This window comes from Narcine bancroftii, chromosome 5 (genome assembly GCF_036971445.1).
Source record: "Narcine bancroftii isolate sNarBan1 chromosome 5, sNarBan1.hap1, whole genome shotgun sequence".
Taxonomy (NCBI): domain Eukaryota; kingdom Metazoa; phylum Chordata; class Chondrichthyes; order Torpediniformes; family Narcinidae; genus Narcine; species Narcine bancroftii.
The window spans coordinates 255,667,714-255,692,550 of record NC_091473.1 but is presented as its reverse complement, the minus strand read 5'-3'; the positions used below and the strand labels follow the sequence as shown (position 1 = coordinate 255,692,550).

The 24,837-nt window shown below is 41.2% G+C and overlaps 1 protein-coding gene across 3 annotated transcripts in view; it reads right to left on the bottom strand.

Annotated features, from left to right (window-relative positions):
- The window catches only part of LOC138765261 (C4b-binding protein alpha chain-like), a 50,948-nt gene that overhangs the window by 7,303 nt on the left and 18,808 nt on the right, over positions 1 to 24,837 (bottom strand). For all 3 annotated transcript variants that reach the window (XM_069942300.1, XM_069942298.1, XM_069942299.1), the window contains exons 5-7: positions 17,257 to 17,442; positions 14,437 to 14,622; positions 4,048 to 4,083 (exon numbers count right to left, since the gene is read on the bottom strand). In XM_069942300.1, the coding sequence (XP_069798401.1) occupies positions 4,048 to 4,083; positions 14,437 to 14,622; positions 17,257 to 17,442 (408 nt within the window). The remainder of the gene's footprint in view (positions 1 to 4,047; positions 4,084 to 14,436; positions 14,623 to 17,256; positions 17,443 to 24,837) is intronic.

Genomic DNA, 24,837 nt, shown 5'->3' with positions numbered 1-24,837 from the left:
TTAAAAGGACAAAAGCAATAGAAACAAAGACTGGCTACCTGACATGAAGCAGAGAGTAGTGGTGGATGAATCATTTTGATTTGAGGGTTTAAACTAAGTTGGTAGGGGAAGAGAACTGGGGTGTTAGGGTTGAAAAAGAGGATAATAGAAAAAAATCAAAGAATCTATGCAGCAAAGCTGGCAAAAAGGACAGGCAGGTGAAAAGACGGGATCATGGGTAACAGATACGGGTCTGAGGGGACTGTCCTTCAATGCATGGAGCATTAGGAATAAAGTAGATGAGCTTGTTGTACAGCTACAGATTAAAGATATGACACTGAGACCATCACCGAGACATGGCTTAATGATGGATATGATTGGGAGCTGAATGCCCAAGGGGGCACAGTATATAGGAAAGAAAGGCAGGTTGGTAGAGAGGGTGACATGGCCCTGATGGGAACCAATGATATTAAATCACTAGAAAGAAAGGACATAGGGTCAGAAGTGGTAGAATCCTTATGGGTTGAGTTAAGAAGTGGCAAAGGTAAAAGGACCCTAATAACAGTTCTATACAGGCCCCCAAACAGCAGTCGGGAGGTGGATGTCAAAATAATTATGGGGGATTTTAACATGAAAGAGGATTGGGAAAGTCAGGAAGGTACTGGATCTCAGGAGAGAGAGTTTGTAGAATGCCTACGGGATGGGTTTTTGGAATAGCTTGTCGATAAGCCCACCAGGGGATCGGCGGTTTTGGATTGGGTGATGTGTAATGAACCTGAGGTGATGAGGGAATTAAAGGTGATGAAACCCTTAGGAAGTCGTGATCATAATAGGATTGAGTTCGGTTTCAAATTTGAAAAGGAGAAGCTGATCTCGGATGTGTCAATATTTCAGTGAAACAAAGGAAATTACAGTGGGATGAAAGAGGAACTGGCCCAAGTTGACTGGAAAAATAACCTCGATGGGGGGACGGCAGAGCAGAATTGGAGGATATTTCTACAAGAAATAAGTTCAGGATAGATATATTCCAAGAAAAAAGAAAATTATCGATGGAAAAATGGCACAAATGTGGCTAACGATAGAGGTTACGGCTAAAATAAAAGCAAAAGGGAGGGCAGACAATGGGAAAACAGAGGACTGGGAAACTTTTAAAAACTTGCAGAAAGAGACAAAGAAAGTCATTAGGAAAGAAAACATGAATTATGAAAGGAAGTTGCCCAATAACATACAAAAGGATACGAAGACGTTTTTTAAATAGGTCAAAAGTAAAAGAGAGATACAGGTAGATCTAGGACCGATTGAGAATGATGCTGGAGAAATTATAATGGGTAATAAAGAAATGGCAGAGGAACTAAATGAGTATTTGGTGTCAGTCTTCACTGAGGAAGACAACACCTGATAGTCAGAGGTCTCAGGGAATAGAATGAAGGACGGTCAGGATTACTAGAGAGATAGTACTTAGTAAACTGAATAGACTAAAGGTAGATACATCTCCCGGACCAGATGAGGTGCACCCATGGGTTCTGAAGGAGGCGGCTTTGGACATTGTGGAGGCATTGGAATTGAAGTTCCAGAAATCAATAGACTTTGGCATGGTTCCGGAGGGCTGGAAGGTCACAAATGTAGTTCCGCTGTTTAAGAAAGGAGGGAAGCAGAAAAAAGAAAATTATAGGCCTATTAGTCTGATGTCAGTGGTTGGATATTGGAGTCAATCCTCGAGAACGAGGTTATGAAATACCTCGGGGTGCATGACATGATAGGTCCAGCTACCATGGGTTCATGAAGGGAAGATCCTGCCTGACCAACCTTTTTTGAGAAAATCTCAAGTTGGATGGGCAAGGAAGAGGCTGTGGAAGTGTATTTGGATTTTCAAAAGGCCTTCGATAAGGTGCCATGTGAGAGGCTGCTTTAATAAGATGAGAGCCCATGGAATTACAGGAAAGAGATTAGCTAATAGGCAGGAAGCAAAGGGTGGGAATTAAGGGATCCTGTTCTGGTTGGTTGTTCATGGAGGTCGGCTTTGTGGAGGCATTGGAATTGATGTTCCAGAAATCAAAAGACTTTGGCATGGTTCCGGAGGGCTGGAAGGTCGCAAATGTAGTTCTGCTGTTTAAGAAAGGAGAGAAGCAGGAAAATAGAAATTATAGGCCTATGAGTCTAACATCAGTAGTTGGAAACATTGGAGTCAATCTTCAAGGACAAGGTTATGAAATAGCTTGAGGTGCTTGGCATGATAGGTCCAGGCCAGCATTGTTTCATGAAGGGAAGATCTTGCCTGACAAACCTATTGGAATTTTTTGAGGAAATCTCAACTCGGGTGCACAAGGGAGAAGCTGTGAATGTTGTGTATTTGGATTTTCAAAAGGCCTTCGATAAAGTGCCACATAAGAGTCTGCTTTAATAAGATGAAAACCCATGGAATTACAGGAAAGTTATTAGATTGGCTGGAGCATTGGCTGATAGGGTGGGAATAAAGGGATCCTGTTCTGGTTGGTTGTCAGTGACTAGTGATGTTCACAGGCGCCAGTGTTGGGGCCACTTCTTTTTACAATGTATATTGATGATTTAGATTACGGAGTGAATGGTTTTGTGGATAAGTTTGGAGATGACACCAAGATAGGTGGTGGAGTAGGAAGTGTTGAAGACACCGAAAGGTTGCAGAGAGAATAGAACAGTTTAGGACAGTGGGCAAAGAGATGGCAGATGAGATACAAAGTTGAGAAAGGTATGGTTGGAAGAGGAAATAAACAGGCAGATTATTATTTGGATGGGAGAAAATTCAAAATTCGGAAGTGCAAAGGGACTTGGGAGCCCTCGTGCAGGATACCCTAATGGTTAACCACCAGGTTGGATCGGTAGTAAAGAAAGCGAATGCTATGTTGGCATTAATTTCAAGGGGAATGGTGTATAAGTGTAAGGAGGTGTTGATGAGGCTCCATGGGGCAATGGTAAGACCTCATTTGGAGTAACTGTATGCAGTTTTGGGCCCCTTATCCTAGAAGAAATGTAATAATGTTGGAGAGAGTCCAAAGAAGATTTACCAGGAAGATTCCAGGAATGCATAGGCTAACATATGAGGAGCATTTATCAGCTCTTGGACTGTATTCACTGGAGTATAGAAGAATGAGAGGGGATCTCATAGAAACATTTCAAATGCTGAAAGGATTAGACAGAGTAGATGTGAATAAGATGTTCCCCTTGGTGGGTGAGTCCAGGACAAGAGGTCACAGTCTTTGAAGGTACCCATTTAAAACAGAGATGAGGAGGAATTTATTTCACCAGAGGATCATGGATTTGTGGACTTCGTTGCTACATACAACTGTGGAGGCCCAATCATTGGGGGAGTTTAAGGAAGAGATTGATAGGTATCAAGGGATATGGGGAAAAGGTCAAAAATTGGAACTAGAGTTGAGAATGGTTAAGCTTATGTTGGAATGGTGGAGCAGACTCGATGGACTGAATGCCTATTTTTGTTCCTTAATCTTGTGAGGGTTGTTGTTAGGACAATTCCTTTACTTACTATACATTTTTGGCTTGGATTTGAATAAATGAGACTTAATATCCAAATTCTATTCAAAGCAAAAAACTGGAAGCAAAGTGAATTGTGAGGATGATAGCTGGTTAAATGGACAACCAGGCCAATAACTAACGACCTTCTGAACTCTCATTTCCCCACAATGGACTCCAGACAGGCTGGTTCAATGGACAACCAGGCCAATAACTAACGACCTTCTGAACTCTCATTTCCCCACAATGGACTCTAGACAGGCTGGTTCAATGGACAAACAGGCCAATAACTAATGACCTTCTGAACTCTCATTTCCCCACAATAGTGATGGATGCTTCACCTTACCAATGCCTTCTGGAAATCTCACAGAACATTCTCTAGTTCCCCTTTGTCCACAGCATTTATTACTTCTTCAAATCTCTTAGTAAAATATGATTTCCGTTTCACAAAACCATATTGAATGCCTGATTACCGAAGGTCTCACAGTGTCCTATGACAGATGCTAAAACCTACAAACATTCTAGTACTATTCTTGATGAAGCAGAAGGAAATCTACTTACAAAGAGTTGTCACTGTTGTAGGAGTCACCGGAGTTCCTGTAAAAGAGGAAAGTCAAGTTCAAGTCTATTATCATCTTACAGATTCAACCAGACGAAACAACATTTCTCTGGACCAGGGTCCACATACATCATAAATTTCTCACACAGCACATACACACATAAAATTATGAAATAAAATAAATATGTATAAATATTCTGAATATTTTACTCAGTTGCATTTATGAGACCTAAGGTCACGGGATACCATTCATCAATCTCACACCAGTAGGGAGAAGATATTTCCCAGCCTGGCAGTCCGGATTTTGATGCTCCTGTACCTCCTTCCTGAGGGAAGTACGTCAGAAATCCTGTGTATTGATGATGACGATTCTTTGAGCCTATTTAAGTAACACTCCCTATGAACGTGTTCAATAGAGGACAGGAAGACTCCAGTGATCTTCTTAGCTTCTGTATTGACATCTGTCCAGTCCAACATTTCACAGCTACTGTATCACACAATGCTGCCGTCAGACAGGACACCCTCAGTTGTTATCAAGATGAGGGACGGTAGCCTTGTCCTCAACCTCCTGAAGAGGTGTAGACACTACTACACCTTCCTCAATAATGAGGAGATGCTGTGGGTCCAGGATAGGTCGTCGCTTATATGCACACCGAGAAACTTGATGTTCTCAACACTCTCCACGATGTGTGTGGAGAGGAAAAAATGTAAATCATTCAATACACAAAATGAAATGCAAACATAAAAGGAATGATTTTACAAAATGGTGCTTCTGCAAATGTGATAGGGACAAATAGGAAAAACAGTTCATAATTTGCCTCGGGCCTAGAATTTTGTGCAACACAATGTGTCATCCAAGACATGACACTTCTGTTCACAAAATTTCGTGCCAAATGAGGAATTTCTCAGTGAATAAACCAGAATGTTTGCCTTGCCTTCACTCCCCTGCACAATTTTCAGGATGACACAAAGCTTTTGCCTAACCAATAGATCCTCCACTGTCCTGGAGCCTGCACTCCCTCACACTTCCTTGAGGTGAAAAGCACCTCAAATGATGAAACTCATCGCCACGCACACAAAACAGCCGACAGCTGGAAGCGCTACTCAACCCAGGTACGCAGCTGATAGACCCTCTGTTCCCTGGCTGAGGGGTTCACGAACTGGCTAGACTACTTCCAAGCCTTCCTGAACGCGACCAGAGACATCTTCCACACCGATGAACTCAGGAGATCCACACTCATTTTGAGGGTAGGAACGACGGGGTATGCAGTCATCAGGGATTGCTCTACATATAACGTTAACCTCAAGGTGTTGAAGGCTTGTTACCTGAAGTCACAAAACGAGGTCCTAGCGAGACACCAATTCACTCTATATCACCAACGGCCAGGTTTCAAAGTTTGTAAATATCTTATATTCAGATACATTCCAAAAGATTTTAAATGGATTTAAGAACATGGGAAAAATATAAAAATACTAAATAGCATTAAAAAGGTTTTAAAAATGCATTAAGCTACTATTAAAACAGAGAAAAGAAAAAAAAGTTAACAAAAAAATTTACCCAAGCTTATCTTTTCATCGAAAGTCTGTCCTCTCTTTAGTCAGTATGATCCAGAGTTGCCAATGGACTCCACAGAGTCTCCAGCAGAGAATCGGGATGGTACAGCAACATTGCTGAACATTGGAAGGCGTAAGGTTCCTTCTGAACCACCCCTACATCAGAACTTAGTCTGGCCCACATTTAACATAGTAGCATGTTAAACATGGGAATGTTAAGATGATAGCCAAATTAAATTATTTTCAAAGTTGGTGCTTACATCAGTGGATGAGGATATTAGATATTGAATTTAACAAAATCTAAAGTAAAACATGGTAGAATTAAAAGCATAATACTACTGAGTGGCAAATCTCATTGATTTATATCCATTTCAAATAAAGTTTTTATGAATATTTAAATCCTCTAATTACAGTCTTACAAATCATAAACGTAGAACATTCCAGCACAGTTCAGACCCTTCTGCTGACCTATATAAACCTACTCCACAACAGTCTAATTCTTCTCAATCTCCCACCAATAACCCTCTATTTTTTTTACATCCATGTGCCTGTCTAAGTGTCATCTGAATATTCCAATTGTACCAGCCTCCACCACCATCCCAGCAATGCACCAACACTCTCTGTGTGAAAAAACATTCCTCTAATGTCTCCCCTGGATTTTCCACCATTTATCTTACAAAACATGTGAAACAATAGATCTGCAGGACAAATTGTTCTGTACATCTACAAGCAGTTAACTTTGGTCATTCAGCATTCTCACTGCCTGTGCATATTCTACCATGGCTAACTAGGTTTCCATCCACATCCCAAAGCTGCGTATGGTATATTAATTGCTGAGAATGTTCTCCCAGAATCACAGTGCGGCTTTCGCGCAAACAGAGGAACTACTGACATGGTCTTTGCCCTCAGACAGCTCCAAGAAAAGTGCAGAGAACAAAACAAAAGACTCTACATCATCTTTGTTGACCTCACCAAAGCCTTCGACACCGTGAGCAGGAAAGGGCTTTGGCAAATACTAGAGCGCATCGGATGTCCCCCAAAGTTCCTCAACATGATTATCCAACTGCACGAAAATCAACAAGGTCGGGTCAGATACAGCAATGAGCTCTCTGAACCCTTCTCCATTAACAATGGCGTGAAGCAAGGCTGTGTTCTCGCACCAACCCCCTTTTCAATCTTCTTCAGCATGATGCTGAACCAAGCCATGAAAGACCCCAACAATGAAGACGCTGTTTACATCCGGTACCGCACGGATGGCAGTCTCTTCAATCTGAGGAGCCTGCAAGCTCACACCAAGACACAAGAGAAACTTGTCCGTGAACTACTCTTTGCAGACGATGCCGCTTTAGTTGCCCATTCAGAGCCAGCTCTTCAGCGCTTGACGTCCTGCTTTGCGGAAACTGCCAGAATGTTTGGCCTGGAAGTCAGCCTGAAGAAAACTGAGGTCCTCCATCAGCCAGCTCCCCACCATGACTACCAGCCCCCACACATCTCCATCGAGCACACAAAACTCAAAACGGTCAACCAGTTTACCTATCTCGGCTGCACCATTTCATCAGATGCAAGGATCGACAACGAGATAGACAACAGACTCGCCAAGGCAAATAGCGCCTTTGGAAGACTATACAAAAGAGTCTGGAAAAACAACCAACTGAAAAACCTCACAAAGATAAGCGTATACAGAGCCGTTGTCATACTCACACTCCTGTTCGGCTCCGAATCACGGGTCCTCTACCGGCATCACCTACGGCTCCTAGAACGCTTCCACCAGCGTTGTCTCCGCTCCATCCTCAACATTCATTGGAGCGACTTCATCCCTAACATCGAAGTACTCGAGATGGCAGAGGCCGACAGCATCGAATCCACGCTGCTGAAGATCCAAATGTGCTGGGCAGGTCACGTCTCCAGAATGGAGGTCCATCGCCTTCCCAAGATCGTGTTATATGGCGAGCTCTCCACTGGCCACCGTGACAGAGGTGCACCAAAGAAGAGGTACAAGGACTGCCTAAAGAAATCTCTTGGTGCCTGCCACATTGACCACCACCAGTGGGCTGATATCGCCTCAAACCGTGCATCTTGGCGCCTCACAGTTCGGCGGGCAGCAACCTCCTTTGAAGAAGACCGCAGAGCCCACCTCACTGACAAAAGACAAAGGAGGAAAAACCCAACACCCAACCCCAACCAACCAATTTTCCCCTGCAACCGCTGCACCCATGTCTGCCTGTCCCGCATTGGACTTGTCAGCCACAAACGAGCCTGCAGCTGACATGGACATTACCCCTCCATAAATCTTCGTCAGTGAAGCCAAGCCAAAGAGAGAAAGAGAGAGATTGGGGAGTGGTTAGAATCTGAAGAGTGTTGATGGGAACGTGGAGAATAAGATTAGTGTCAGTGGATGCTTGACCGTTGGTGCAAAAGGTGCACACTACACTGCTTGGGATGTCTATAGTCCCAGCAGCCTAAAATGTTTTGGTAAATCACTAGTCATTAAAGATGAACTTTCAGAAGGTCCTTCAATATCTTTATTGTCACTAATTTAAAGTATGATAAAATACTGGATGGAAAATGTCCATTCATACTGATTCAATAAATGTCCAGGCCCACACTACAGACCAGTATCTAAATCTAACATCCCGATCTCGTTGCCCAGCTAAAGACTCAGTGTATTCCAGCTGTGGCAAGAAAGGGCATTGGGCGAGGGTTTGCCAGGTGAGGGGAAGCCCGGGGAAGTCTATGTCCTGCACCACCCCAGATCCGATTCCATCCCCGAGCCATCTGCCCCGAATTCATCTGAACCCACTTGCTGTGCTACATGCTGACGGAGGGTGGCAGTGGCAGTGAGGAAACGGCGCGAAAAGGCTCAGTGGCCATCTTGCCATAACCCAAATTCAAACTCAATGCCATCATCGTCAGAGGAGGAAGGAGGGTGGCTATCTTGCCGCACCACCAGGTCAACACATCTCACCCATGCAGGGCAACCCAGGACAGTGGGAGCCACTCGAGTGAGGAGCATGGAGTCTCCAGGGTCCTAGCCTCGATGGTCCTATACCAGAACAGACCTCACCAGCTCAGCAACTCCATAGTGATTGTGAAGTTAAACAGACATTCCACTAAATGCCTGATCGACTGAAAGATTCATAGACTCACAGACTCTGCAAGAGTAGAAACTAAAGATGTATCCTTCCAATTATCGCATATTTTTTGAGTCTCATTCGCATCCTACGCGTATTCAACACTGTATTGTACATCTGTCGTTTGAAGGGAGGGGGAAATTCTTTAAATTTCACCTGTATATGCTTGGTGAATTGTGTGCTCCAGTGTTGTTGGGTCTGGACTTCCTGTGTCACCTTAAAAGCATGACCTTGGAGTATTCTGGTCCCCTCCCCCCTAACGGTTCAGAATGGAGGGCCCCTAAAATTAGAACCCACATGCATCCTCTCCACACTGAATATTGATCCCCCTCCTCTCTTCCCAAATCTGTCCTCGGACTGCAAACCCATTGCTACCAAGAGCAGGAAGTGTAGCACAGCAGACCGAGATTTCATACACTCTGAGACACAACGTCTGCTTGATGAAGGTAACATCGAACTTAGCACCTGCCTGTGGAGACCGCAAGTGGTAGGGGTAAAAAGGGAAAACAAATCCAGGCTAGTAATTGACTATAGCCAAACTATTAATCGGTACACACTCTTGGGCATTTACCCTCTCCCTCGAATTTCATACATGATGAATGATTGCGCAGAATCGGGTCAATTCAACCATCAACCTGAAAGCTGCTTATCACCAGCTGCCAATCCGTTCCAAGGACCTTCCATATACGGCATTTGAGGCTAGCGGTCATCTCTATCAATTCCGGAAGGTCCTTTTTGAATCACTAACAGGGTTTTTACTAGAGGTAAATGGTCAGAATGGTGGATGAGTATGGTTTGAAGGCTACCTTCCCTTGGAAGATCATGACACATGACACCAACCTCCAGAGTTTTCTCCATGCACCTTTTAAGGGCTTTTGCTGAGTCTGGGGGTGGTAACTTCTTAAGGGGGTCCATTCTTTCCGGGTCGGAGCAGATTTCTCCCTTGCAGACAATGTAGCCCAGAATGGGTAGCTCTGTCGCTTTGAACACACATTTGCCCTCGTTAAATGTAAGGTTGAGTCCTTTTAAGTTGTTTTCGTGCTCAGCCTGTGTTTTCCCACAGATAGTGACATTATCCAGACAGGGAAACGTACCCTGTAACTCGTATGTCCTAACAATCTTATCCATTTCCCTCTGAAACACTGACACACCATTAGTGACTCCAAAAGGTAGCCTTTTAAACTGGTATAACCCCCCCCCCCTCCCCAATCAGCCTCAAAAGCCTTATAGGGCCATTCCCTTTTCTTAATGGGGATTTGGTGATAAGCTGCTTTGAGGTCGATAGTGGAGTACACTTTGTATTGCGCTATCTGATTAATCATTTCATTGATGCGTGGCAGCGGGTAGGCATCCAGGTTCATGTAACGGTTGATTGTCTGGCTGTAGTCAATAGCCAGTCGTCTCTTAGTGTGATTTTTCACGACTACCACTTGGGCCCCCCACGGACTCTTACTAGGTTCAATTACTCCCTCTTTAAGCAGTCTCTGGGTCTCTGCTTTGATAAACTCACGATTCTCTTTGTTGTAAGAATGGCTCTTAGTGGCAATCGGCTGACACTCAGGGGATAAATCACTGAAAAGGTAAGGAGCTTTGATCTTTAATCCGGACAGACCACAGTAACTAGAGCGGGAAATGGTAAGTGTGGGTAGTGGCCCACCGAAATTTAACACTACACTGTTCATCTGAGATTGAATATCTAACCCCAGTAACACAGGGGCGCAGAGCTCCAGCATAATAAAGAGCCACACATCAGCAAGGCAATGTCGCTGCAAATTTAAGGTAACTTTACACTTGTCCTGTACAATTTTTGTAAGTTCACTACAAGCCATCAATATCTTTCGGTTCGCTTGATATCTCCGCAAATTTAAGGCTCTGGCAACTTTCTCGTGGATGTAGCTGTCAGTACTCCCCGAGTCTATTAGACAATCAAGAGACTCACCATTCACCTCCCCCTTCATAGTCGACCATTCTGGTCCATAACATCCCCCAAGCTTTACAGTCAATTGAGCTATTACAGGGGATCTCACCTCACCGTCACTTGAAGTCGATTCAGCCTGCTCGACTGAAGATTTCCCACTTTTCACAGTTGCCTTCCATTCCTGCAGCTCCAGGACGCATTTTCTTGGTGCTTCTCTTCTTCTTCTTATCAGTGGGAGTACTTACACGTTTTAGCGAAGTGGCTGAGTTTCCCACAATAGCTGCAGGTAGCAAATCGAGCCGGGCACTTCTGTCTGGGGTTCCAGCTCTTATCACCGAAGTAGCGTTTTTCAGGAGTTTGCCCTTTTCTTTCCTTCGGAGTTCCAGCACTCCTGGATGTTTCCTTTTCGGTTTCTAGCATTTCACTGGACCACATGGCACTTCTCAGTGTTTTGGCTAGAGCGACTGCCCGGTCGTAGGTTAAGAGCTCTGTCTCCAGCAGCCTCTGTTGGACGTAACTGGAGTCAATCCTGTTGACAAAAGCATCCAGGTTCAAGGCATTGCGGTGTTGTTGCACATTGACTGCCCTGACATCACATTCGTTTGCCAGCGAGTCGAGGGCCAGTGCATAGGCAGCATCACTTTCCCCGGGTTTCTGGCGTCAAATCAGTAACTGGTTCCGTGGCGCTGCATAGTAAGCGGTCAGACGTTCCCAGGCTATAGCCAGAGTGGTAGCTCCTTGAGTTACGGCACCCAGCAGAGAGTTCAGGTGGTCCCACTGTATCGCCGCATCGGCCACGTTGTTTCGAGACATGTAGTAATCGAAACAAGCAATCCAGTGGTTGAAAATTTCTCTGGCCCTCAGGGCAGACTGGTCGATTATCAGCTGCTCTGGCTTGAGTGCTGCATTCATTTCTGCTAGTAAAATTGAAGTGCTAGTTGATGAAGTAGAGAAAGACAATGTGGTCAAACAATAATCATGGCTTTTATTAGCATAAACTCATGGTACAATAATGAAAGACAATAGGTGCATATACAGTTATACCCAAGGCGAGTGTCCTTAACAGTAGAGAAAATGCACAGCCAATGTTAGTACAGCAAGGCTCGCCAGAGGGGAGACAGGCAGCTTGGCAGACACCACAAATCCACGGGACCATAAAAGGGGCAGGAAAGGTCACTGGGGTTGCCTTCCTCCTTCCCACCCCCCCCCCCCCCCCCCGCCCCAACCCATTGAAGTGATTGACCAGAATAGTGGTTTAGAGAGCTCCCAAAACCTGTAAAGACCCCTACCCACTCTGCATGCAGCACCTTCCAGCTACTCCTGTTGGGAAAGAGATACTGAAGTATTAGAACAGATCCACCAAGCAGTGAGAATGTGAATGCCTGCTGAACTGCTAAAACAACTCCCTGTGACTCTAGATTTATTTACTTATTTATGTTAATATAATGTATGTATATTTGACAAGTATATAGGTTTTGTGTATGTGTATCATTTATCTGTATGTTTGCTTGCACTGTTTCTGTACCGTGGACTAGAGAACAGCATCTTGTCAGGTTGTGCAGGTAAAATCGGACGATAAATTAACTTAAATAAATATCATCATCATTTGGAAAAATGACGGCTGAGATACATTTTGGCAAGTGAATGGAGGTAGATCCATGTATAATAAATGATAGGACATTAAGGTATGTGATGAACAGAAAGTTGGCTCATAGATTCCTAATGAGGTAACACTGGTCGGTTGGGCAGTAAAGGGGGCATATGACATGTTTACCTTTGAAGATCATAGCATAGAATACGACTTAAAACATTACGTTGCAATTTTACAAAACACTGGCTAGACCACGTGAAGTATCGTTAAGAGCTTTGGTTGCCACAACAGATGCGGAATGTTAGAAAGTCTGTAGAGGAGATTCACCAGGTTCTATGGATTGGAGGACATTAGTTATGAGGAGGGGTTCAATAGGCTGGGCTTGATTTCCCTGAGGCGAGAGACTGAGGAGTGATCAGATGGAAGTGCAGAAGAATATGAGGGGCCTAGAGAGGGAAGAGAGTCAAAGTCCTTTTCCTATAGTAGAAATATCTTGAACAAGAAGGCCTAGGTTCAAAATAAGAAGATTTTAGGGGTTATTATCTGGAACGCACTGTCAGAGGAGATGGAATCAAATACAATCACTGACAAGCATTTGGGCAGACACTCAGGTAGGGATAGCATAGAAAGATTCTGTCTGCATCCAGACAAGGGGAATTAGGACAGATGGGTAACAAGGCTAGCATTGATGTGGGTGAAGGGCCAAGGTTCTTTGGTGATAATAATGAGCATGGTGGATAGAGAGGAGCAGATGGACGTTGTTTCCTTGGATTTCCAGAGGCTTCTGATAAGGTGCCACATTTCAGGACTACACAAGATAAGGATGCATGGAGTTGCAGTGATGTATTAGCATGGATAGAGGATTGGTTAACCAATAGTAAGTAGAGAATTTGGATACAAGGGTGTTTTTCTGGTTGGTAATCAGACGCGAGTGGGGTGCCACAGGGGTCAGAGCTGGGCCAGCAACTGTTCAAGATATACATTAATGATTTGGAAGAAGGGACAGAGAGTAGTGTATCTAAGTTTATTGATGACACTAAATTGAGTGAAAAGGCAAAGTGTGAAGAGGATACGGAGAATCTGCAGAAAGATAGACAGGTTAAATGAGTGGGCAAGGGACTGGCAGATGGAGGACAACGTTGGTAAATGTGAGGTTATCCACTCTGGAAGGTAAAATGGAAGATCAGATTATTATTTAAATGGAAAGCGATTGCAGCGTGCTGCCGGGCAGAAGGATTAGGAGTGCTTATACATCAATCACAAAAGGTTGGTTTGCAGGTGCATCGGGCTATCAAGAAGGGAAATTTATTGCTAGAGGGATTGAATTTAGGAGCAGGGAGGCTATGCTGCAACTGTACAAGGCAGTGGTGAGGCTGCATCTGGAGAACTGTGTGCAGTTCTGGTCTCATTTGAGGTGGGATGGTCTGGCTTTGGAGACGGTGCAGAGAAGGTTCACCAGGTTGATTCCAGAGATGAAGGAGGTAGCCTATGAAGAGAGATAGAGTTGTCTGGGACTGTACTTGCTGGAATTAGAAGAATGAGAGGGGTTCTTATCAAAACATATAAAATAATGAAAGGCTTAGTTAAGTTGTTTCCATTGGTGAGGGAGAATAGAATTAAGGGACAGAGCCTCAAGATTTGGGGTAGTAGATTTAGGATGGAGATGCTTTTCCCAGAGGATCGTGAATCTGTGAAATTTTCTGCCCATTGAAGCAGTGGAGGTGAGCTTGTACAAGGTTGGATAGATATTTACATGTTAGGGGAATTAAGGGATATGGGGAAAATGCAGGTAGATCAGAGCAGCCATGATCTCATTGAATGGTGGAGCAGGGTCGACGGGCTGGATGGCCGACTCCTGCTCCTATTTCTTACGTTCTCATGTAAATGTGATGGTCGGTATTTGGCCACAGATCAGTTAAGTCCTCACTTAATGTCAGAGCACAACAAAAAATAAGTGGGGCTCTGATTTACCCATCACCTAAATGAGTAACCAAAATCGTAACTTTGATTCATGAAATATTTTAATTTTTAAAGTTTAACTTTGATAAAAATTGAGACAAGAAGAAAGTGAATGTACCACATTAACAGAAAAAATAGTGTTTATAAATATATTAACAAATCCAATATTTATATCATCAGAAATGAGAAAAGAACATTTTGCATTTTCTAAAGAACATCAAGATAAATGATATCTCACCATTTAGGCACAAAGGTGGCAATGGTTGAAATTTGTTGTTTTCAGTACAATAAACTGTGGACTCTCCAACCAACACGTATCCAGGATTACATGCGTAGATAATAGTATCGCCAAATTTGAACACGGATCCCAATCCTGATAGTGTTCTTCCATTTTCAGGTGTTGCAGGACGATTACACCTAACAACTGATACCAAGCATTTAATTAGACAGAATAGAATCTAGCAAGAAATATTCTACAGCAAATGTAAGTGCACATCAAAAAGATTAAACGTGAGTCCCTTAAAAATACTTCAGAGAAGTTATTAAGTTATAAAGCCATTACCATGGCTTTAATTAAATGTTTAAAAATGGTTTTGATCTCCACACATTAAATAGGATATATTGTTTTAAAGTCATTACAGAATAGATTGATTGTGGATCAAGAAGGTGGTTAAAGAGGGAGGTTGTGTATCAGGTCGTCCACTCTGGCTGTGGTCTCTTGGTCGAGGCGCTGACGATGTGGTAGGACATTGTCGAGTCGGAGGTAATCTGCCAGAGGTGGAACTGTGCTTCCGCTTTCCCGAACCAAGTGCGTGGGTGAAGTGTCCAGAAGGGCGGTAGTTTCATAGCCACTGCGTTAACTGCTGCAGTCTCCATGATATAGAGTCCAGAATCGTCTGGGCTTGTCAGGGTCGCCAATTGTAGCGGTGGCTATGAAGAGGAAATAAGAACAAAATTGCACGCTGGAGTCGGTTTCATTTCCAACGGTTTATTTTTTAAAAGCTCGCGCAGCGCCTTATAAGGCTGCCGTCATGTCCCACCCCTGCATTGGCGGTGACGCGACAATGCAACCGAGTGCACATGCGTGACCTCTCTACCCATGAGGAGAGCAAAGCCCAGTGGCGCCATCTTGACGCGGCTGCTCGACTGCCACAGCCATGACAACCATGGAGCCAGTTCGCCTGCGTCACGATGTGCACCGCCACAAAGTAAATAATATTTCAGGGAATGGAATTTAGAATTACATAGTGTAGTTTTAGAATGAGAGGCTTCGGAATTTAGATGGAAATGAGGAGGGATTTCTTTTCTCAGAGAGTTGTGCAATTTTGGAATGTCCCATAAACCTGTGAGGGATTGACCATTGCATACATTCAAGACAGACAAATATTGCTTTATTGGCAATTGATGGTTTGTGATATTTTTTAAACTTATCCAGTTCTTCTCATAAAACCTCACCCACTGTTGGACCAAATGTCCACAGTTTTATTCCCTCCATTTGTGTGGTGATAACAATACAACTGAGTGGTAGATTGGCCACTTTAGAATCAGTTAAGATTTAACCACATGGGATGGGACTAGTGTCATCTGTAGGTTGGATGGGGTAAGAACATTAGCGAATCAGAGAAGCCTTTACATTAAAAACACAATGCTGGAGAAATTCAGCAGGTCAAACAATGTACAAAGGGCTCAAGCCAGAAATGTTGGTTATTATTCTTGATCTTTGCTGTATAAAGTACACTGTGTGACCTGTTGAGTTTCTCCAGCTTTGTGTGTTTACTTCAACCAGGGGGTCTGCAGACTTTGGTGTTTTACTGAAGCGTTTACATCATTCTGGTAGGTAGGCCATTTTATCCTAAGACCAATTAGTGTTACCAAGTATTCTTGCTAAAGGCCTCCAGTCACCATCTGGAGTTGTTTCAGTGTTATACATATGTTAAACCTGGAAGATAATAGATTCATCGGATGTAATTAGCAACAGTTTCCAATAATTTGTCCAGAATACAAAAAAATCTTTGATTGAACTTTCTTTAACATAATGAAACTTAGTAATTTCTACGTTTTCCTGATATAAAAGGTCAATACCTGTATTAAGTGCAGCATACAAGAGTGCTGGAAGAACTCAACAGGTCATGTAGCATCCATGGAAAGTCGATGTTTTGGGCCTGAGTACTTCTTTGGGTATACCTGTGTTAAACGGCTTTGAGAATCTTTAACTACAGCCATCTCTATTTTCCTCACCTACTGGATAGAACATCTGGCCCTGGATATATACCATTCTCATTTTGAATCCAACTCCCTCCCATTCAATATATTTTGACTTCCATCATACATTAAACATTTTACCAATCTTTTACAGTGAAGATCAATAAGTAAGCTTTTACCAAGTTTCTTCATGCTTTTCAACTATCTACCTTGAAGAGGTACACTTACATTTGCCCTCTTTCTCACAACTTACTTGTTTTCAGAAACCTTAACTTTCACCCTCTTTTAAAACACAGGGGGTTTTCTCTTCTTTCTTTTTACAGCTCCAACATACCCTTTCTGCAGAATAAAATCAACTTTTGGGAGTGGGACAATCGTATAATTAGAAATTTTACAAATTTGAATTCTGAAATGCTGCCATTGAATGTAAAATGCTTGCCAGATACAAAAGCAACATATAGAAATCAAGTTCAAAATTCAACACAAACCATTTGATCTTTTGCCAATAACATGTCTTCGCAGGGTTTAACAATTTCACTGCTTTTATTTTTACTGGAACAGCAGCTATTGGCAATGATTGGAATCATTTATACATTTGAATCTACATTTAATCTATTCTGGCTCCTGTTTTGCATCTAAAATCCCTTTGTCAATTAACTGAATTAGCTTTCCACTCTACAGCACATTCTGCTTTCCTAGCCCCCACCTTCTCATCAATGGTCATACTTTGATATGCACATGATTAAGTCTGTAGCTGTTGGTGAACAGAAATATTAATTAACTATTATTTTCAGCTTCTCATCTTTAGCTGAGAAAATAGTAAAAGAAATCATTTTTAAAATCTGAATGTATGTACTTTTGCACGTTGGATTTTTCTTGTCCCATCGTCCAGTTTCTGTACAGACGAGGGTCCTTGCACCAATCAATGAGAAGTCAGCCTTGCATGAAAATTTTGCCACCATTCCATAAGCCCAGAATTCCCCATGAGATGGCACTGGTGTGACTCCATGACTAATCATGGGTGGGTCAGGACATTTGACACCTGAAGATAAAATAACATACAGTTAAGGTTCTGAATACACTGTCAGATCTAAACTTTATCTTCATGTTAAAAATCAGTCAAATCAAACAGCATACAGTGCTGCCCAATCCAAAACAGTGCACCACAGAGTGGAGATTTGGACAAACCCAGCTCAAAGGACAATCCCTGAAGGAGTGTGCTCTCCTCATTGCTATAATACAAAGGAGAAGAGGTGATGGGAGGGTGGAGACAAAATGATAGGAAGGAAGGAAAACAAGCAGTAAGGTCAGGGAACTGATACAGATTAAAGAGGAGGAGGTGCTTGCTGTCTTAAAATATATAAGGGTTGATAAATCCTCAGGGCCTGACAAGATATTCCCTCTGACCTTGAGGGAGGCTGGTGTTGAAATGCAGAGGCTCTATTTAAAATGCCCTTAGCCACGGATGTGGTACCAGAGGATTGGAGGGGAGATCACGATCTTCCGTTGTTTAAAAAATGCTCCAAAAGTAACGACGGAAATTTTAAGCCTGATGTCAGTAGTAGGTAAATTATTAGAATGTTATTCTAAGAGATAGGTATTTGGATAGCCAGGGAATGATTAGGGATCGTCAATATGGCTTTGTGCATGGTAGGTCGAGTTTAACCAATCTCAGAGTTTTTTGAGGAGGTTACCAGAAATGTTGACAAAGGAAAGCCCGGGGATGTTGTCTACATGACTTAAAAAAGGCCTGTGACAAGGTCCCACATGGGAGGTTAGTCAGTAAGGTTTAGATTCCAGGTATTTATGGTGAAGTAATGAATTGGATTCAACAATGGCTGGAGGGGAGGAGTGAGAGAGTGGTGGTGGATGGTTGCTTCTCAGACTGGAGGCCTGTGACTAGTGGTGCCTCAGGGTTCGGTGCTGGGACCATTGCTGTTTGTCATCTATATCAATGATCTGGATGATAATGCAGTAAATTGGATCAATTCACATAGATTGGACAGCAAAGAAGGTTTTCAAAGCCTGCAGAGGGATCTGAACCAGCTGGAAAAATGGGCTGAAATGACAGATGGAATTTAAGTGTTGGGTGTTGCATTTTGGAAGGACAAACCAAAAAAGAACGTACATGGTAAATGAGGGCACTGAGGAGGGCGGTAGAACAGAGGGATCTGGGAACACAGATACATAAATTCCCTAAAAGTGGCATCACAGGTGGACAGAGTCTTAAAAAGAGCTTTTGGCATAATGGCTTTCATAAATCAAAGTAATGAGTACAGGAGTTCAAATGTTATGTTAAAGTTGTATAAAACATTGATGAGGCCAAATTTGGAGTATTGTGTACAGTTTTGGTCACTTAATTACATGAAAGATATCAATAAGACAGAAAGAGTGCAGAGAAGATTTATTAGGATATTGCCCTGACTTCAGGAACTGAGTGTAACAGGGAAAGGTTAAACAGGTTAGGACTTTATTCCCTAGAGCGTAGAAGGTATTTAAAATTATGAAGGGGATAGCCAGAGTAAATGCAGGTCAGCTTTTTCCTCTGAGGGTAGGCAAGATACAAACCAGAGGATATGGGTGAAGAGTGAAAGGGGAAAAGTTTAGGGGGAACATGAGGAGGAACTTCTTCACACAGAGAGTGGTGGGAGTGTGGACCGTGCTTCCGGCTGAAGTGGTGAATGTGGGCTCAATTAACATTTAAGAGGAATTTGGACAGGTACATGGTTGGGAGGGGTGAGGCAGATGAACTCAGAGCATGGATAGGTAAGTGGATCTGGGATATCAGAGCTTATACAAAAACATGGTTGAGGGAGGGGCAGGACTGACAGCTCAATGTTCTCGGAATCAAGTACCATAGGGGTGATAGAGATGGAGATAAGAGAAGTGGCGTGTTTGATAAGGGAGAACACTACTTAGAGAGGATATTCTTGGAGAATCACCCAATCAATCCATTGAGGTGGAACTTAGAAGAGGATGAACACTTTCTGGGACTGCAACAATAAGTGGGAATTAGAGTAGCAGCTATGTTAGGAGAGAGCAGATCCAAGGTAAGAAAAACAATGTTGTAATAGCAGGTGATTTTAACTTACATGGTATCTTGGGGTGTACTGATTGCCTAGCTTTAGAAAGGATGTCATAAAGCTGAAAAGGGCACAGGAAAAATTCATAAAGAAGTCATTAAGAAATCTGCAGATACTGCAAAAATGTTCGATTGCTGATTAAGGGTTTTTTGCCCAGAAACGCTGACTGTCTACTGCTTTTCATCGATACTAACTGACCTGCTGAGTTCCTTCCAGCATAAGGAAGCCACTGGGATTGGAGGACATGAGCCACAAAGAGAGTGCATAGATTGGCACTCCCTGGAGTGCAGGAGGCTGAGTGGTGACCTTTAGTGATATGAAAGTCATGTGAGGCATAGATAAGGTGAGAGGGAAAGATTGAAAATGGACCAGAGGGGTAATTTTCTCACAGAGGGTGATGGGTATATGGAATGAACTGCCGGAGGAAGTGGTAGAGAGAGGTAGAACTTCAAAATTTAAGACACTTAGACAGATATATGTAGAGGAAAGAGTTAGGTGGATCTAAGCTTAGCGCAAACAAATGGGACTAATCTCAGGTTGGCAACTGGTTGGCATGGATGTCTATACCAACGGACTTGTTTGGAGCAAAGAAAGACGACATGCAAGATCTATTTCCTTGGTTCTGGTAAATCAAGGAAATCTCTTTCTCATCAACAGATGGCGTGAGGACTGGAATCACAGGTTCAAAATGATGGACAAAAGATACAGGAACATTGGGAGGAAACCAAAATAAAGCAGTGATTATAATCTGAAATTCACTGCCCATGTGAGCAGTGGAGATGCATGCACCAATACTTGAAGAAAAGATAGCACTTGAGGAAAATAATTTTCAGGGTTGTAGACAGAGTGGGCAACAGTGGCTGTTGATATGGACTTTAAGCCTTTTGATGAGGTTACACCACAGAAAGTCCAGTAGACCCTGCAGTGTTGAAGGTTTTTTATGGCAACTATCAGTCTCAATTTTTTGAGAAATGACCATGATGCATTGGTTTTCGCTAATTCCTTATGGATTTACGTGGTCAGGGAAGAATTTCACCGTCGTCACCTAAAAGAAGGGCAAATGGATAGAATGGGAAGAATGGGAAAGATGGGAAGAAGGAGGCTTTGTCACATGGTCCTAGTGATGTTGAAGATTAGAATCAATCTCTGGGACTGGAGTCCCAGGGTTGAATTACATTATTATATATATTGTATTTCTGGCTAGGGGAGGTGGATGGCACTGATATCTTTGATAGTCATCTGCCACTGGTGGGGCGTACCACACCCAGCTTTTTAGGGAATTACTACCTTTAGGTGGTTTTTTTTCATGGGGGAATTAATTGTATTCCTTTATATATTAACTTTTTTATAACATTAGGGGAGGGAGAGCAGATTTTGTTTCTTAACAGTAGAGCATTTTATTTTATATTACGTGTTTATATTAATAGTTTATTGAATATCTAGTTTGAAATTTGCGATTTTTAATGTTCAGGGATTAAATAATCCAATTAAGCGAAAGCGAGCTTTATCTTATATTAAGAAAATGAAAATTGATCTTGCTTTTTTGCAAGAAACACATTTGACTGAAAAAGAACATTTGAAATTGAAAAGAGATTGGGTTGGTCATGTTTTTTTCCATAACTCATTATTCTAACGCATAAGGTGTAGCGATTTTAGTTCATAAGAATTTATCTTTTGAGTTACAGACTGTAGGGGAGAATGCTGGGAGGGTTTTAAAAGTGGATTGTAAATTTTTTAATGAACTTTCAGTTTTACTTGATATCTTGGCACCTAATGTGGATGATGAATGTTTTATTTCAGACACCTTTTTGTTATTAAGTCAAGCTAATGAAAATATTCTAGTTGGGGAAGATTTTAATTGCGTTTTGGATCCATTAATGGATAAATCCCCAAAATGTATTAGAAAATCAAAAATGGCGATACAAATAGGAGCTTTAATGAAAGATTTAAATTTGGTAGATATTTGGAGAAGGATTAATCCTATAGAGAGATTTCTTTTTATTCTCCTAGGCATGATTCTTTTTTCTAGAATAGATTTTTTTTTAGTATCGGCACATTTACAGGGAAAGATATTGCAGGCAGATTATAAAAGTAGAGTAATATTTGATCATTCTTTATTATTTTTTTCTTATGAAAAGTTCGGAAGTATTACGTCCATCCTATAGATGGAAGTTTAATACAATGATGTTGAAAAAACCTGAGTTTGTTGCTTTCATTAAGAAACAGATTGATTTTTTTATTAACAGAAAATGTTAACTCTGTTCAAAGTAGATTTGTAGTATGGGATGCGTTAAAGGCTTATTTAAGAGGACAAATAATTAGTTATGCTACTAAAGTTAAGAAAGGGTATATGGCTGAAAGTATTAAATTAGAAAAGCAGGTTGATGAATTGGAGAAGGTATTTCAGAAGGGAGTAACAGAAGATCCGAAGATAGCTTGGACTAGATTGAAATTGCGATATAATACGTTGCAGACTTATCAATTTGAATGTTTACTTAATCAAACCAAACAACAATGCAGTGAGTGGGGTGAGAAGACGCATTAAATACTTGCATGGCAGTTACATAAGGAGCAAACCTCAAGGGTTATTAATGCTGTTAAAAAGGATTCAATAGTTACCTATAAACCTCAGGAAATCAATGAACAGTTTTATTCATTTTATAAAAAATTATATACTTCTGAGGGGAAACAGGATAATGTATCTATTGATTCTTTGATATCTACATTAAAGTTACCAGCATTAGATAAAGAGGATATTATAGATTTGGAAGCTCCATTCACAGATTTATAAATTAAGACTGCTATGATGGAAATGCCTAATGGTAAGTGACCAGGAGATGATGGGTTTTCGGTCAAATTGTATAAAGTTTTTATCTTCGGTGTTTGGGGAGGTATTACAACAAGTGACTGAACATTATGAATTACCAGAATCTTGTTCTAGTGCTTTAATTACTGTAATTCCAAAGAAAGATAGAGATCCATTAAAAGTGTTTTTGTTTAGACCTATTTCTTTATTGAATGTGGACTATAAAATAATAGCTAAATTGTTAGCAAAACGGCTTGCTAAATATTTACCTAAATTGATACACGTAGATCAAACAGGTTTTATTAAAAATAGATATGCTTCGGATAATATTCTTTGACTAATTAGTTTGACCAATGCTTTTAGTATGCTGGCCTTTATCAATCATTGCATGGAATATAGGAGTTGGGAGGTGATGTTGAGATTGTATAAGACGTTGGTGCGGCCTAATTTGGAGTTCTGTGTGCAGTTCTGGTCGCCTAATTATAGGAAGGATATAAACAGAGTGGAGAGAGTGCAGAGAAGGTTTACCAGAATGTTGCCTGGGTTTAAGCATCTGGAGTATGGGGAGAGATTGGACAGATTGGGTCTTTATTCTTTGGAGCGTAGAAGGTTGAGAGGGGATTTGATAGAAGATTATGAAAGGGATAGACAGAATGGATGTGGATAGACTATTTCCGTTAAGAGGAGGAAAGATTAAAACAAGAGGACATGAGCTAAGAATTAAGGGGCAGAGGTTTAGAGGTAACATGAGGGGGAACTTCTTTACTCAGAGAGTGGTAGCTGTGTGGAATCATCTTCCGGGAGAAATAGTGGCGGCGGAGTCAATTGTATTATTTAAGAAAAGGTTGGACAGGTATATGGATGAGAAGAAGATGGAGGGTTATGGGCATTGTGCAGGGAGGTGGGATTAGAAAGGGGTGTTTGGTTCGGTGCGGACTAGAAGGGCCTAATGGCCTGTTTCCGTGCTGTAATTGTTATGTTGTTATGTTATACCAACGGCAGCCCAACCATGGTTGCACTTGATGTGGAAAAAGCTTTTGATAGGGTCGAATGGAATTTTTTATTTAAAGTCTTGGAAAAGTTTAAATTTGGCCCCTTTTTTATTGGCTAGGTTAAAGTTTATATACAAACACGACTGCTAGGGTGGTGACAAAAGGACAGATTTTGTCGTTATTTAAATTAACGCGTTCTACTCGACAGGGTTGTCCATTGTCATCAGCCCTATTTGCATTGGTCATTGAACCGTTAACTCAATTAATATGGCAAAATGAGCAGATACAAGGGATAAGAGTTTTGGATGAAGAGTATAAGATGAATTTATTTGCAGATGATGTTTTGATATACTTAACAAATCCAGAACAATCTTTGCCGCATTTATGGGAATGTTTATTGCAGTATGGATCATTATCTGGGTATAAAGTAAATTGGGATAAAAGTTAAATTTTACCAGTAAGTGAAGGAGATTATTCAGTTTATAAAAATGTTATTAATTTGAAATGGACAGATAAAATTAAATATTTAGGAATAATTTTGAATACTGAGTATCAATCTTTATATAAATTAAATTATGTTCCATTGTTAAAAAAGATAAAAGCAGATTTAATTAAGTGGAAAGACCTTCCTTTAACTTTAATTGGCCGGGTTAATTGTATTAAAATGAATAATTTTCCATGTATTCAATATTTGTTTCAATCAATATCATGTTTTCTTACAAGGAACTTTTTCCAGGATTTAAATAAAGCTACTAGGGAATTTTTATGTAAAGGTAAACTACCAAGGGTAGCATTACGTAAGCTTACTTGGAAGTACGCATTAGATGGATTGCAATTACCTCATTATCAGAATTATTATGAGGCACCCCAACTTAAATTTATTAGTGGTTTGATGGATCTGGATCAATCTCCAAGTTGGGCTAAAGTTGAGATGGCGTGTATTTCTGAAACTGCAGTACATCAATTTATATTTTGGTGGAATATAGATTTATTATGGAAGTATGATGTGCCGATATTAAAACATTTATTGATGTTATGGACAAAAAAGAATAAGACTATGGGATCAAAAGGTAAATTATCTATTTTAATGCCATTATATAATAATCAACTTATTCTTTTTTCATTGTTTAATAGTCATTTAAAGAATTGGTATTTTAAGGGTATAAAAATATTGCAGGATTGTTTTGTAGAAGGTCAATTTCTTTCTTTTATTCAATTGAAAGAGCATTTTGATATTGCTGAAGCTTCCTTATTTGTTTATTATCAAATTCGGTCACTGGTTAAAAAAAATGTATGGTAGAGAGATGGCTTTACCTGTATTGTCGGAGTTTGAGTCTTTGATTTCTTCTGTGCCTAAAAAGGGTTATATTTCTGTTATGTATCAAGTGTTACAAGATAATATGGACAAGTTGGAATGGGAGAAATCTAAGTTTAAATGAGAAAATGATTTAACTTTTGTTTTTCCTGAAGACTATTGGATGGATATGTGTTATGATAGAGTTACTAGATTGATAAATGAACAATATGAAATGGTTAATTATAATTTTTTGCATCAG